This window comes from Anthonomus grandis, chromosome 11 (genome assembly GCF_022605725.1).
Source record: "Anthonomus grandis grandis chromosome 11, icAntGran1.3, whole genome shotgun sequence".
Classification (NCBI taxonomy): domain Eukaryota; kingdom Metazoa; phylum Arthropoda; class Insecta; order Coleoptera; family Curculionidae; genus Anthonomus; species Anthonomus grandis.
Genome location: NC_065556.1, coordinates 12469246 through 12486493, shown reverse-complemented (window position 1 = coordinate 12486493; position 17248 = coordinate 12469246). Strand labels below are relative to the sequence as shown.

The 17248-nt window shown below is 31.9% G+C and overlaps 1 protein-coding gene and 1 long non-coding RNA gene across 3 annotated transcripts in view; one reads left to right on the top strand and one right to left on the bottom strand.

The window, feature by feature from the left end:
* Positions 1-2285: 2285 nt before the first annotated feature.
* The window catches only part of LOC126741888 (beta-1,3-glucosyltransferase), a 33099-nt gene continuing 18136 nt past the window's right edge, over positions 2286-17248 (top strand). The window contains exon 1 of one of the 2 annotated variants that reach the window (XM_050448354.1): positions 2286-2484. Coding sequence is in view for 1 of the 2 variants with exons in the window: in XM_050448353.1 (XP_050304310.1) it covers positions 8048-8111 (64 nt within the window). In the remaining variant the exon portion in view is untranslated. Of the gene's footprint in view, positions 2485-7826; positions 8112-17248 lie in introns of those variants that run through there. The other variant, XM_050448353.1, reaches the window with a different exon arrangement.
* On the bottom strand, positions 9019-10245 carry LOC126741895 (uncharacterized). Its single transcript, XR_007662426.1, has 3 exons — positions 10131-10245; positions 9722-10073; positions 9019-9618 (listed from the first exon to the last, which is right to left on the bottom strand). It is a non-coding gene; the product is annotated as an uncharacterized LOC126741895 (long non-coding RNA).

Below are 17248 nucleotides of genomic sequence, written 5' to 3'. Positions count from 1 at the left end.
AAGTAGCCGTTGAGGATGTCGCATGGTATACAGTTCAATGGCTCTATTAATATTCCGTTCAAATTCACCATAGATAAGGACCATTTCAAACTTTTTCATTTATTGTTAGGCATGCCATAGTCACTCAACAAAATAGTCAAATACTTGATAACTGAACGAATACTGTGAACCAAAATAATCTCTCATTTACTTTATTCATCAGTATTTGTTTACAATCGCCTGAAATACCTGGGATAATTACGTGGAATCTGTTCACTATAGAAAATTTTCGCTTCATAACAACTTGCATTGATCATTGATCAACAATGCCTTGTCACAACAATATTGAAGACTTGCTGAACCAAAGCTATTCCTGTTTTTCATGTCATTGTCAAGGAAAAAATTCGTAAAAGAATCAAGAATTAATATCTTGAAAAGGAGAGGTCACATGTAAAAAAGTGTCAGATGAAAGCTACCTATTTTTTTAACGCTAAATCAGATACTCTTAAAAAAAATAGAGGTTTCTATGCAAAAAAGTGAAGTTGACCTTCATTTGACCTTGAAGACGTCCACTCAAGATTAAACGAATGACGTCATTTTATGGCCCCCTGGAAAACATTTAAACTTGACATGAAACATTTTCTGGATACATGTTTAGTTTTCGAGATATTGCGATGTCTCAAGTTAAATGGACCACCCTATAAATTCTCATATGGGATTCAATTATTTTCTGGTTCGCTTATTTCCTATGCTGCCTATACGGTTGCTATATTTTCTGGAGACACCTGGACTGAAGTTAGAGAGAGCACAATAGTGGGCAATAAGTTAATTAAAAAAAGGTTGAATAAATTAACCCTAAACTACAGCAAAACAAAATATTTTGCTTTTTCTTTCACATTTCTACAAGGATATAAGAGAGGCGAATATAAGGAGGATAGCCTAGTAGCTACTCTTCCTTAACCTACCTAATCCTATTAGCGAACAACTCTTGAAATGTACGCACATATATAGTGTGTCCAAGATAAGGATGTCTATCATGGGGATCTTAGAAAACAAAAGTGCTACGTAGATGATTAAATAAGAGAAAAGTTGCGCATTTTTAAGCCTAATAATATGGCGTTTGCAAAGTTTTAGAATGCCGAGTAGTTCTGGAAATATGTCTAAAAACCAAAATTTGGTGATTTCGTTTTTATTTTTTTTTCCGACGTCATTTAAAGAGATGTGGAAAAACAAAAGACACTTTCTTATAGTCACTTTTTAAGCTCTACAAAACGGCGTTAAGACATTTTTCGTACGACGTTTCGGTTCGGAGAGACCATCAACAACTTAATTTTTTTTAAATGGCGCGTAAAAAAAGTATACGTTGTATTAAATAGCATATTTTATTACGAATACAACGATGTATGACACAATATGATTCTTCAATATTTAAATTGGAAAAATTGGGTTTTCATTCTTTAAATCTTGAATGTTTTGGTGTGGTAGGCGGTGAAATAATAGCACTGAGAAAATGTCCAAATAATTTTATTGAAATATTAAAATTGTTTTGTTATATGCTATGTTACAACAACGCCGTTGAAAATGGTCGTATGTATTTGAATAATAATTTAAAAAGAAAACAACCGAGTACAAAAATTTTGAGACGATTGGCTTCGAATCTACAGCAGTAGGGTGCATTCAAGAAACCAGTATTGTCAAGAAATAATAAGTCCTGCATTGAAGAAAAAAAATAGTATTAGCTGTAACCAAAAATTCGGATATATCTCTTAGAAAAACTGACAATAGCACTGGAATACCGCAATCTCCTGCCCGTTTCATTTTGAGAAAACATAAACTCCACCTGTTCAAATCCAGAATCTGTCAAGGCCTTAGACCAGATGACGAGGAAAAGCGAAGAACATTTTATGAATTGTACACCAGGAAGTGTCAGGAAGATGAAACTTCTCCCCATAGGATTATCGGAATGTAATTTTTAACTGGAGAAATATCATTTACAGCACCGTTTTGGTTTTATTATGTGTAACATTTAATAGGCCTTTTTACAACAATTTTCTTTTTCGGAGCATTATCGTATTGGATCACAATTTCGAAGAATCCTTGGACAATTTACCGCTTGCAAAGGTTAGAGAACGCCGTTCTACAGTGCACACGAGCAAGTTTATTTAAGAGAAATCGCGTTCAACGGACTTTCATTACGTTTACGACTTTAGCATGGATGGTTCAAGACGTGTTGCAGTGGCGTACTTATCGTACCATTATTTGTACAAAAACTCAAAAAGAAAATATTATGGTACATCCTCTTGTCAGTGCTAGACTTCTGAAAGGAGCTTTTGTGACGTTATTTAGTGATCTACAAGAAAATCCCTTAAAATTCTTTAACTATTTTAGAATGAGTATTCGGTCATTCAACGAACTATCTAATAAATTGGAAGATAAAATAAAAGGTGAAAATACAGTTATGCGACTTGCAGTTAACCCAGTAGAGATGTTGGCTGTAACATTAAGGTAAATAATTTTTGTTAGTTTGTCAATATTTTATTTCATCTCAACTCGTACAAATCATTTGAATTGTTTTATAATGAATATGTAATAGTAAAAGTGAACTAATACCTAACATTATGAAATAAAATATTAAACAAAAAAATAATCAATTCTAGTAATAATGATTTACTTAATTAAAAATGACGAAATATACAGGGTGTTCATTTTAAATGTTACCACCTTGATTGTAGAGAAAATGTACATTAGAAAATGTTGAAAATTTGGCAACGTTGTAGGACCATTGAGCACATATATAGATATCTTTGGCAATGAAGCGTTGCCTTTTCTATGACAAACCGGCAACGTCTTTGTTATTTTAAAAGGAATGCCCTGTATATGATTACATTTTTGGATTCTAAGCAAAATTTTAAGAATTTTATGTATCACATGTCATAGTGTTATTCAACTATTTTTAACATATAGCGTGTGGATGTTTGCAATTTTTACGATTTAAAAAGACTCTAGAGCTAATTCTATTAAGGATGAATTCAATTTAGAGTTAATTTTCCTATATTAACTTTTCAATGCCTTTTTTTAGAGGTGTGCATGTCAAATATGCCGCCGGTTAAATTTTTTGACAGTTTTTTTAACATGACATATTTGACGTGCATTTTTATCTTCAGAAATAAAATGCATCTACTAATAAACTTACCTAGATCATTTTGTTCTTTCTCCGATTTGCCTTCAAACCCATTGTACATCACTGAACAGACTTCCGACCACGCATTTCTCTTCTTAATTTTGTCATGGTACTCAGGTAATGTAGTATTCCATATTACAGGACGATTCTTTACACCCTCAATAAAAATTTCGGCATCAAAACCGGTGAAATCCATCTTACTACTGGAGAAAAACTACTATTATACTAGAAAACTACTACTACTACTTTTATATACTGTTATTTTTAATATCCAACCTACCTACCAATACTACCGGAGAAAAACTATATACACACCACTGATAATGACGCGAGCGCAAGCGACCGGGGCGAGCCGTGTGAATTGCTCAATGTTCCAACAAGTACTACTTACCCGCAGAGCGAGGCTCAGCGAGGAATTTTGGCCGCGCAATCTCCACGAAGTAGCAGTCCCCGGCGAGCGCCGGTGGTTAGCGGCGTCTACTCGGCGTATTCGCTGCGATTTCGCCTACGTGTGAATCGCACCATTTGATCCTTTGGTCTGCTACATGCGCGCGAGAAAACTTCGCGGCGAGCTCGCAGCGAACTTTGCCATGAAAATCGCTCGTGTGCATCGAGCCTTAGAAACTGTTGATTTTAGCAGGATGTTGCTCTCGCGCAAAATGCCATAATCGTGCGCGAGTATCTATCGAACAGATTCAACAGTTTTGTGGCCTCCTTGTTCGCCGGACATAACACCGCTCGATTTTTTCCCTGGGGGTATTGCAGAAACTGTTTGCAAAACACCATCGGGTTTTTATATCTGAGGAGAATAGTTTTTGAAGCGTTGTAGAGCGTAACACCTGATATGTTAAGAAGTGTTTTCGACAATTAGATGGCATTATCTGTGTTTGGAGAATAATAGTGATTTGTTTGAACATCATCTATAACCTAAATTTGTTTTTTTTGAGTTTATAATCAGTAGTTCTTAACTAATTTGTTTAATTTACTAAAATATGGCGCACGTACGTATATAAATAATAATAAGAGTAACAATAGCATACTAGTCCATACTCAGCTTCATTTCACCACTACTACACCAAATCATTAGGAATTTATTAAAAACTCATTGTTCCCAATTTAAATATTGCAGAATCATATTGTGTTATACGTCGTTGTATTCGTAATAAAATATGCTATTCAATATAGGGTATAATTTTTTTACGCGCCATAGAAAAAAATTAAGTTGATGATGTTTCCTCAGAAACGAAACGTCGTACGAAAAATTTCTTAGAGCTGTTTTGTAGAGCTTAAAAAGTGGCCTTGAGAAAAAGTCTTTTGTTTTTCCCTATCTCTTTAAATTACGTTGGAATAAAATAAAAACGAAATCGGCAAATTTCAGTTTTTGGGGAATATCTCCGGAACCACTCGGAATTTGAAAGCTTTCTAAACTGTATATTGTTAGGCTTGAAAATGAAAAAAACTTTTCTCTAATTTAACTATCTTCATATTTCTGTTATTTGCCCCAAGATCTCCATGATAGACATTTTTACCTTGGACACACTGTATAGAGTAGAACTTACAGAATTATTATTATCATGATATAATGATATGTGCAATATAAAAGAAAGTAATTTAACGGGTTTATCCAGTAATAGGTAGAGATTTTTTGAAAAAGTAGATAATTACATTGTGACAAAAGAAATTATTTTAAAACCTAGTGAACTTCAATTCAGTATGCAAACGCCAGATTTATTACACAAGTTAAACATTGTTGAGAAATTGTTTTTGTTTTAATCTTCTCTCTATTAATGCTTGTATTGGGCAGCAATTTTTGTAAGGGTATTCGAGGTGTTAATGAGAGTGGTAATAAATGGCTTATGCATAAAATTTGTGAGATGTAGTTTTCTCCGGTTTTCCATATCGAGCCAGTTAGATTCTACAATTTTGTGAGTACCCTGGTTATGCTTCTTGATTCCATACACTAATCGACAGCATGCGTTCTGTACCTTTATAATAATAAGCCGATTATTGTATAATAATTTTAGAGCAGAAAAGCTTCATCTTATTATATTCTGAACATGCGCACTAAACCTGAGATCTTTGTCTATAGTTAAATCAAGATTTTTTTGCACTGAAAATTTTGATGTTATAAAAAATAAACATTTTAATGGGATGCACGTATGTATATCAAAATTAATTTAAAATATTAAAAAATTAGTACAGCAATTTAAAACACTGAAAGAAACACTTATTCGAAACATGTTGAAAGTACGAGATAATTCTATGGAGAGGCCTGTAGAAAAACTCTCTCTATCTACATCAAATTATGCAATATTATATTTTAAAAATATATAAAAATAGAAGATACTCTACACAATTATTGTATGCTGAAATTCCTAACATTAGATCTGATTTTATATATACTTTTCGTGAATTTATTTATAAAAATTACAAATTAAGACAACATGTTAACATTTCCCATGAAACTAGATCTATAACTAATAAACATTCATTGATTTCAAATAGCAATACAAACTGAAACACAAGATCAGTTGACTATTTATTTCCAAAAATGTATAATTCTATACCACCAAATATAAAAAACACTACCTACAAATATAAGAAAGTTTTGCTTCTGTAACATGTATATTTCATTTAACTAGAAAAAATACAAAGTTTTATTTTAAATTGGTTAATTGTATCTTAAAAAATACTATAAATACTACAAATTAATACTAAAATTTAAAAAGATGTAGGTCCTAAGGTGCATCCCTAAACTATTAATTATTAATTAAGTGAGTTGTTCTTAATAATAATGTAATGTAAACTACAGGTTTAGTTTGATTTAGTTCAAAAACTCCTTGAAAATATTCTGATATAAATAAATATTTATTTCCTGAATGGGTTTTTAAATAGGAACAATCTTTTTCCATCAATTCCATCATTATTTCATAATGTTTCTTGAAACTTGTTTTCACATCCTTTCTCTAACTAATCCTTTCAAAAATTCAGGAAGGAACTAAGTTGATAAACCAACACTTTCTGTATCTTTTCAGAAAAGAAGGTTTATTTTGTACTTGTCTGTGTTTTATAACCTCAACTAACATTTTGTTGAAATTCATTCCATTTCTTATATTCATCTAGTAGTATGTGCTAGACAGTTGTTTGTAATTAACTGTTTATATTTATTTTGTGTCTGGTGTTATGTGTTATATTAGATGATATCTTAGGACCAAATGGTCATAAATTAAAAATTTTACTTAATTATTTTTTAAAAGAGAAAATACACTAAAACTAACTTTTGCTTGAAAACCTATTTCTTTTATCGTGTGTGGATTTAAATCACTCCAAAAATTATTATTCCTTCTATTGAAAATTTCCTCCCTGGAAAATTTTGCTTCGGTATAAATTATTTTTCTTAGAAAGTCAGCGTCTTCATCAATATGAATCACAATGTTTTCACAGGATTCTACCCTTCTGTGATAGTCTTGTGGTTTCAAAGCCTTAACTTTGGTGAACTTGTACGGATGCATTTTATGATTGGCTAATATTTTTGGAATTTTGAACTGAGTAATAAGACAAACGTAAATCATACTTAGCACTTCTAATTGAAATTCTAAAATATGCCAACACATTCATAATACTATCTTCTTCATTGATAAGGGGCTTTGTTTTATTTAATTTAGGTTTTAATTTAGAGCCACAATTAACAAAATTATTATGTAGCCTTACAAACTTTCGCCGATTTATTGATAGTAGATCTAAATATATTTCGCTAAATTTTCTACGTGTTCTTGCTATTATTTGATCACATTGTCCATGGAAAATTAAATAGCCTCATCAAAAACTTAATTGAGTAGTTAATATCTTCCATTTTAGACATTTTAATGAAGATGATCATAAAATACAATGTTAATATGTCACTGTCATTTATAAAACCATTGTGTCATTTCCATGGCTAACTAAGTAACTTACAAAATAAAAATGTTTAAAATTATCAAATTTTATGAAAATTAGGTATTTATTTATAAAACGCAACTACTTAGTTATGGGAATATGTTATATTAAATTACAGGTATTTGATCTGTTCATTAGAATGTAAAATAAAATATAGGGTGTTCCATTTAAAAAATTGACTTTTCGCTATTTTAGTAAATGAAAGATCTTAATTTAATTTTCGACGACCCTGTATAATGCTGATTAAATCAGGTTATGGAAAGTTAATCAAGATCGTCACTTAAAGTGATGTGGTAAATTTTAGCTTTTTAGAAACTTAAATGGCTGAGAAATAAACAATTAGTTATCCCTTGGTTTTTAAGAAAAAACACGCAAAATAATTTTTTCTCTGAAGCCGCTAGAAATAGGCATAGGCAAGTATGATTAAAAAAGACTCAAAACGAAACACGGATTAAAATATCTAAAAATATATAGGGTGTTCCGCTTAAAAAATCAAAGGTGTTGCCATTTCTCTATATTAGCGGCAACGATGTAGTGCTGAAAATATTTTAGACCAATAGAGAACGCACCATCGGTCGTCAATCACCCTGTATATATTAGAAAATAATCATTTACGTAATTTAACTTAAAAAAGAAACTGTACAAAAAGTAGTACAATATAAACTTAGCCAACATCCCAAAGTTTAGCTGATTAATATCATATCTGGCCCTGGGAAACAGGAGCTAAAGCACGGAAATCAAGTGCATACCGAGAAGCGCGTGGGCCACCGACCTACACGAAACCGCTGTTTTTACATCATTTTTATATGCCGATCACAAATTGAAAACATGACGATAAATAACGATTTCTAGAAGTTCAAATAAATATTAGCGTTCAGTATATCTGGGGTGCGCGACCTTAAACTATTCGATATAACATGTGAATAAACGCAGTTTTCGGTTGCGACAATAATGGACAAAATTTCTTGTTTTATTGTTTTAATATGTTTTTGCGTCAATGTTTCGTTGGAACTTGGTGAGTAATGTATATGGGTTAGTTGTCTTCTATAGTGTCGTCCATATGCCAATTCGGTTAAACGTTAATGTTTATAATAAAATGATGACACTATAATTTTTTTAAGAAACTCTTAACTGTTAAAATTTTTACATTAAACGTAATTAAGAGCAGTTGAATCAACCATATTCAATGAAAAATTGTTACTTCATTTAATAATAAAACAGATGTTTCTACTAAATACATTTAACATATACATAGGTATGACCTCAACTATTTTGCCAATTCTGACATAATTTAAATATCCTTGTTTTTTTTTACCATAAACTTTTTGATTCTGGAAACATATGAGATAATCGTAGTTCTGCATCATTACGCGATTTTATGAAGCATAATAGTTAAGATTAAAGTAAGTGAGGCTTGTTTCCTCAAATACCTTCATAATTATTGTAACGGTACTTGGCCAAAAAAACTCCGCTATCAACGTACTCTTTTTATTATCATCTGATTACGGTTTTTATCTATTTGGGTTTTTCAAGCGATGGAAGTATGGTCTTGAGCAGCTCTAACAATGAATCGTTAATTATTTCAATATACACCCACCGCCACGAAAAAGAGAGCAATTATTATTTTATGTATAATTTCTTTTTAAATCTTTCTTAACATATTTTGAAGTTATTATAAAAACTTAAGCACAAATACATCAACATGTTTTAAGTAATTTCTAACAGCAATTAACGATTTATTTGAAAAAACTCTTTTGGTAGAAAGCTACGAAAACACATAAATTGATAGTTTGCTAAAGAGTCCTTAAGTTATTAAAAAATAAAACGTATTGCTAGCAAAAGCTTCGGAGGAGCACTTTTAACATCGAGTTTTGCCTCCACGTGTCTGAATGATTGCTTGATTTTTCTTAGTATGCCTAAAATCAAGTGGCAAATGTCTTCCTTCTTGAGGAATAAGGTCTTATTCCTATAAAAGAGCGCATTATAAAGGGTTGTTCAGTAAAATGCGTTATTTTGATATTTGAAGAAAAATTCGATTTTTTAAGATAAATAATCGGATATTTATTACAATATAAAGAGGAAGATATGCCGTTAATAATGGAAAATAACATCAGTCAAATAAACACCACGATCACGCCTACAAGACCATATCCTTTTTATGAAATTTTCCATAACAAAACCGCAAAGTGTCTGCCATATGTCCTCGATAGCCTCACAAAGCTCTTCTTTGAGATCTTGAATTGACGCTTGGCTGTTGGCGTAGACCTTCTCATTCACGTAGCCCCAAATGAAGGTTTCACAAGGTGTTGAAATACAAGATCTCGGTAACTAATTAAGATCACCTCTTCAAAAGATAACACGGTCCGGAAACTTTTCCCGTAAGAGAACAATGTTGCTTGTATGGCATGTAGCGCCGTCTTGTTAAAAGTAAACGTTGTCCAGATCAATACTATCAAATTTCGACGATAAAAAATAGGATTCATTAATTTCCGCACCCATGCGGGCCAATCACGGCGCTTTGTCTGTAATTGGGTCAGATAATTAAGACGCATATGTCAAATCTGATTATAAGAGGAATTATTGTATTTGAAAAAAATAAACTTAAATAACTATAAAACTAAGTACCTTTTAAATCACCTGTATGACAATTATAGTAAATACATTCTTCTCCATTAGCAATTTCTTTCTTCGGTGAACAGCATAATCTACCTCTCTGTTTTCTGGAGACCTCCAAACTTCAAACGCTGCCAAATTCCTAAAATTTAAAACAGATTCTTCAATATGTATATTATGAATACTATGAAAGATTCTTATTAATGAATGGATGTAAACTTCTCTTTGTCCAGGCAAAGGGGGCAAATAATGTGTCTGCTCTCTATTTCACTCTGTTTTTTATTATGTATATCCCTCATATGCCGATAATGTTGAAGTAGAAGAAAATTACTTTCCACAATCTTCACATATTAATTTATTATCCCTAAAAAAATAGATACTTTTCAATTTCACAAAGGTACTTAATTTTAAAAGCACTGACGTATTTATATCCATGTTCACCAAATAAAAGTATTTAAATTAATGTAAATATAAAGTGGTGTTTGGAATTTACAAGACAAGATAAAATAAGTAATAATAATTACTCTTGGTCGGACAAATCGTAAATAAACAACAAAACGGTTCAAAAACTCAAAGCTGAAAATTGAGGTTAGTAAACCACATCAACAGTCGCGCCGATTATTTCGACGATGCGGACCGACAAAATCCGAAGGCCATCCGTGATTTTATTGGCCCGTATGGATGCGGAAATTAATGAATCCTATAAAAAATCCTTAATCATCTCTCGATAGCGTAATCCATTCACCATAACTGCTGCGCTAGCCTCATTTTCTAAAAAGTAATGTCGAATGACTTCGCCGGACCATAAACTGCACCAAACAGTCACACGTTGAGGATCGAGGGGCTTTTCAACAATAACCCTCGGGTTTTCCGAGTCCCAGATGCGACAATTTTGCTTGTTGACAAAGCCATCAAGGTGGAAATGTGCCTTATCACTCAATATGATTTTTCGATGGAATTCCAGATAATTTTTATTTATTTCAAGGACCCAATTAGCAAAGACACTACATTGTTGATGATCTTGAGTTCTTAGGTTAACTGAACTTTATAAACCTTAAGATCCAAATCTTTATGCAAAATACGGTGTAGTGATGTATGTGAAATGCCTAATTCCAAAGACCGACGAGGAATGGACAAACCAGGGTTTTCTTTAACACTTCAAGCAGCAAGATTCTCGGCTGTTCTTGAGCGACGTGCACAGTTTTTATTCTTCACATCACTAAGTTGTCCCAACAGAATTTTTCCATTAATTTCTGTATTGTGGTACGATAAGGTGCTTCACAAATTCAAAAAAGTAGTCCGTTTTCCTCAGAGAGACCTCTTAATAATAAAAATTCGGAGATTGGAGGGACACAAAGTCAATGGTCTTAAATTATGTTTATTTTTTAAAAAACGATTACACGTATTTCGCCCTAAGGCATCGTCAGATCTAAAAGAAAATAGAAAGCAACCCTAGTGTAAAAACAAAATGCATAGATATAAATTACAATGTTATGATATGACTTACCGGTAAAGCTACACTCTTAAAAATAGGTGAATAAAAATTCAACAATTGTATAGATTTTACAAACAATTTGATTCTGGAAATGGTACAGAATCAATTTGTGTAGAATTTCTCTATGCTATTGTGTTTAAACAACTGTGGTTCTATAATCCACAAATTGTGTATCAATTTGATTTATTTTATTGTATGTATAGTACACTATTTGTGTACTTAAATTCGACAATATTTTATATTTATTTAATATAATTGTTCAGTAAAAAAGCACAATTTGTGCATTTTAAATACACACGTTAGTGTAGTTTGTTTTAACAATATATTTTATTTTCTTTCATTTCAACTATTAAATTTTATTACAAATTGTGTATAATAATACTATATATTGTTTTATAAATTTAAATATAGTGTAGGTTACTTATTTTAGGTTTGTATATCAAATTAACATAAGAACTGGAGTTTTTTATTACAATGTTTTGTATTTATATTCATAAAAAATTAAAAATAATCAATATATTTGTATAAAAAAAATAAACAAATTGTTTAAAAATTTAAAATACATTTTAGAGAATTTCGTCATAAATCTGTGTAATAATAAATTCTAGTGCGCCTGGGAAAAACAGGATAAAAAAAAGCTGTTTTTTTATTTTAACAATTTATTTAATTGTATGAAATATTTTCGAAAATTTCACCATTAATACATTAGAGCAATGTATTAAATCTCTTCTTCAATCGTTTCAAACCTAAGTTTTTTCCATAGATATTTTACACTGTCTCCTTTATAGCTCCATGTAAGTTTAGGGGATCTTGGTGGACACGATATTTCTACAGGAGCCTTCCTTCCTATCCAATAAAAAAAACTTAATTATTTGTTTTAATATTAATAGCCTAGGTAATTTTTAGGAAATTTTTAAAATTTAATTTTAAAAGGTTTTTAGTTTGTTGATAATAGTTTAGTTACCATAGAGAGTGTGAGAGCTAGTGGCTGCCCACAGTGAGTAGGTATATGTAGGTATATGTAGTATATGTAGGTATATGTTCAAATTTCCTTACAATACTACTACAGGACTTGAAAAGGACGGTACAGGACTGTCAGACAGTGCTATGATTAAGTAGATACCATTTTGTAATACAAATTGAAATACAAATGCAATAAAGGTTACAAATTTAACCGACCTCTACATTAAAATTGGATATTCTATAAGTAAAGTTATTAGTTATCACTGAACAGCTACCTGTCTAAACATCAAAATATCCAGTAAATTCCAAAGTATACAATAAATGCAAAAAAAAATAATATGGTGCTTACCTAATTACCTACCTACAAACTGCTCCTGGAGTTGGTCCAATAAACCCCACTCCTTAAGTTTATCTTCAACGAATATATTCATTTTTTTTCTTATGCAATTTTAACACTTAACAAAACGAAAAAATCTTAAAACAAATTAATGCGGGCCGATTGATTGAAGGACTGAAAAATGAACAGTTGAACATCTGTGGCACTGGGAATTATAGCAATGCTGCCATCAAATGTATCTTAAAGATTACACCGTCAATTAAAAAAGTTACGTTTCCTTTTTCCCTACGCGTGTTATTATCACGATATTATTTAAATAAATAAAATTAGAACTTATGATGATTGGGCTTATTTTTAAATATCCTATTAAATTATTTTCAGTTAACAACGTTATATCGACTGCAAATTTTGATGCATATCTTTACAACTGTTTAATATTGAATCTGGCAACATTGACCCTAACAACGAAGTTCTAGCGGCAAAGGCAAGGGCGTCGGGCGCGTCCTCCTTTATACACAATTGTGTATTATAACTACACAATACATAGTTTAAAATTCTATAATTGTGAAGGGCTATTAGCAAGAATCTTTTTTATTCTACACAATTGTGAATAAAATCAAAACAAGCCAGAATAAAAAAATAATTAAAAATTGTAGTAAAAATATACTTGGTTATTAGATTTTTTACCAAACTGCATTGGATTTAAAAAAAAAAATGTGGAATATTTATACACATTATCTTAATAATTAATATCCACTTATATTGTATTAATTTAATATGCAATAATTGTATGAAATATACACATTAAAACATATACAAAATGCCTGAGAATTTTTATACAGGACTGTGAGATATTATCTAACAATTGTGTATTAAAATTAAACATTTTTTTTTACACAACAAAATGCGAAAAAATCCATCGGGATTTTTCTGTGTGTATTGGATTAACACCACAAACATTTAAGTTAAAACAAAATTAATACATAAAAAAATAAAAAAAATAATGCTGACGTTCACATTATTTTCTTTTAGATCTGACGATGCCTTAGGGCGAAACACGTGTAATATTTTTGTTTAAATAAACATAATTTGAGACCATTGACTTTGTGTCCCTCCAATCTGTCAATTTTTAAGGTGATTCACGATGATTTGCGTCGATGACCCATCGTGTGTTCACAAATGTTCCAGTTTTGCGAACCGCCTCTGTCAAATTTTCACCATTTTTGTAATAAGTTTTAACAATTTCAAAGCTTTGTTGAAGCGCGTATCGTTAGATTTATATTAATGGCGTAGTTTCTACTTGTCAAATGTCAAAAAACGTCAGCTTCAAAAGTGACATCTACCGAAATAGCGAGCTATTCAAAGTAACACTTCTTAATAGAAAACCCTTTAATTCATTTAAGGTTAAAGCAGCAGGAACACGACTTCGTAGTCTTTGCCTTAGCATGTTCCAAACAAGTTAAATTGGGTTCGCCTCTAAAATTATCTATGGTTACTCCAAGATAGAAACGTCTACACCGTTTAAGTATTCTTGAGTAATTCTTGCAGTGTGGGGTATGGCCTTATAATCAAGTTATTTTCAATAAAATGAACATAATAGAAATAACAGTCTTGCAAAATTTCATTAATATACCTGATAGCAGTTAAAGAGCCTTTTGGAATGACGTACAACTCTGAGCGTGTCTATAGAGAAATTCCAGCCTACACTACAGTTGAAGCGTACCCTAGGACTAAAAGTACATTCTACCAAACGTTTTTGCGGGCTTTGCCATACCCTTTCATAACTATCCGAAGACCGTAGACTAAATGTCGACTCTTAAGTGCAAAAACAAAAGGCGCCTCTTAATCATTTTCACCCCAGTGTCCATAATTCCTGATAAACTGAAGTCGCGTAACACAACGACGTCTAAGAAGCTCTGGATCTGTCGCGAGTCTATGACTAGCAAATTTGGCTTCACCAAGTTTATGTCTAATGGTCCGTTCGTTCCCATTGGCATTCCGGGTGTGACGACGTCGATTTCTGATTTCTACTAACTATCATCATAAACGTTAATATCTCATTGGAGGACAATATCAGGGCGTCTAGTGTAACCTCGAGTTTCCGAAAAACGTGTATAAATACGGTGCACAGTGCTATTTGATATAAATTTATAGATACTATTATATAGATACGACATAAGGTAGCTATTTATAGATACGACAGATAGGGATAGTAACGTTGGGCATCATAACGCCCACTTCTTTCATCTTAAATCAAAACAACAATAGTAGCCGCTGTTTTAGAACTAACAACAGGTATTTTTTGCTCAAATAAACGTAGCAAAACTTTGAAACGATTTTCTGAACACAGCAAAACTTTGACAAAATCTGTCAAATTTTTTAAAAACAATAAAACTCGTAGCCATTTATGCAGCTTTAAGTGATAAAATTATCGAATTTTTATTTTAATGCACTTTTTATTAAATGCAGTTTGATTGTTTAAATAAACCGATGATTGTTGTTGGAAATTACTGAAAACATGTTGTTTTATTAGTGTGTAAGTTATTAGAGCAATAAATCACCGCAAAACATTTAAAAAAAAAATTAAAAAGCTAATACATATAAAATGTGTTACGTTTTTTCGTGCCGGTGAGTGTACACAGATTGGCGAATGGATCAATACACATCTAAAGTTCCCAACAGGCGAGATGTTGCAACGCCGCCGCCGCGATAGTACGCTGGTGTTCGAGGTTCGAGCTCGATTATTTTAAGTTTTATTTTAGTAAGCGTCTGATGTCGGTGGGGGCTATATCTTTTGCGGCAAAATTTAAAAAAATATTACACAGCATTGGTATAATATTTTTCTAATGCAGGAATTACATGTGTAAAGCCCACATAGATTCGTAATTACATTTTTTTATGCTGTGTATTGCATATTGAAAATTAAATCGTCGTTCTTATTAAAGTAAAATATAAACTTTAATAAAAATAGAATGTAAACATCATAAAAAATCAGAAAATAAAAGTCTAAATATTAAACCTAACAAATAATTCTTTAAATAAAAGGATCAAAAAGACCTTTTTTAACTAAACAAAATGTTAGCCTCTCGTAAAAGCTGTTTCTTACTTCCAAAAGAGTTTGAGATAAAATAGAATTGGCAGATTCAACAATTCTTTTCTCAACTTCTTAAGCGGCAGGAAGAACTCGCTTTTGAAGCAACTTAAGGTATTTTTCGTGTAGTCATACAAATATCTCAAATACTAGGTAAACGAAAACTGGGATGCTACTAGAAGAGGTCCGTGCCCGAATTAAATATGTATGGTGAGACTGCGACAAGCCTCTTTAGAAAAGCAGTCAACAAAGCACAGATGGCGCTAATGATTTTTAACGTTCGCAGAGGACAAGGAAATTTTACTGCATTATCTAAGGGACTAAAGATGTTTACGACATCCCTGTACAATTAACAAGAAAATATTCCGTCGATAATTTCACTATATCTCTACATCTTTTTGCTATAAAATGACAAATTTAGGGCACGAGGAGAAAGTGAGAAATATTGATTTCCATGGTGCCTACTTCTACAGCGGTCTTTCTTAAAGATTCCTTTTCGCTATTACTCCGAAACTAATAAAAACGTTATTCAAATTTTTGAAGTAAAACTTTTTTACGCACGCTTGAGTTGAGGAGTAAGCTGACGAATACGAAAGGTGTGATCGGACGATTGACGACTGATCGGCATCTCAGTCATCACACTGTAGGAGCAAGATAGAGCAGTGCGCGCGCACATTTTTCTTTCTCTCTTACTCAGTGTATGAAATATAATATATATATATTTCAGTCAGTAGTTCGTTTGCGAGTTTGCTAGCATTATGCGAACAGTGATTTCTTGATTATTTCGTAATTTCATTTCGTTCTTAAATAATTTTATAAATTAATTTTTGTTGTTCAATGTATTAATTATTATACGTTTAGAGTGAATAAAATTAAAAATTAATTTTGAAGTTCATATTTTGTGAATTTTCGGGTGAATAATAAGAAATTATGGCAGGAAGGGATAGAGATTCTGAATATGAAAGTGATGCTCCACTAAAAAGAAATTACGTACGGAAATTGTGCATAAATATGCATATGAATGGAGCTAAAGAAGTTTTACTTTAGTCGTGTGGTCTCAAGTGCACTATTTTTTCATTGCAAATTCATTCTACTTTTTGTCAACGAAGGTGAAATTTTCCCAATAATGCCCTCTAGCAGGGATTACAAAAACCCATGTGACAAGCACATTAGCGTGCGCAGGAGCTACGAGAAACGAGGAAAGAGTCATATTCGGTAGCAAGTTATGAGTTTAATGGATAAAACGCAAATAAACAAAGCAAACTTGGCAAACAAGGAGCAATATATCATTTGTTATATCCAACACAATCAGAGGTGGAAAATTTAAATTAGTACTCAGTTAGCTTATCCGAAAACTGGTGACAACTAAATTACGTCTAATTTGGTATGAACTGCATCAAATTCGATTTCCGCATCACCTTTCACCGAGTCAGCAAGGAGTTGTTCTTTGTTCTATCCTTAGCCTAGCTACGGGCTACTACCTTTAACCGGTGAGCTGAACCTATTCACGCCGGTAGCCAAGCCGGATGCATAGAGAAAAAAGTAAACTACCGTGCCCCACAGATGGCGTCTGGGTGAATATTATTGAAAAATGCCTTCGCTCAGTATACGTAATACTAGAAACGACGGCACAGAAAGTGGTTTAACCGTAGA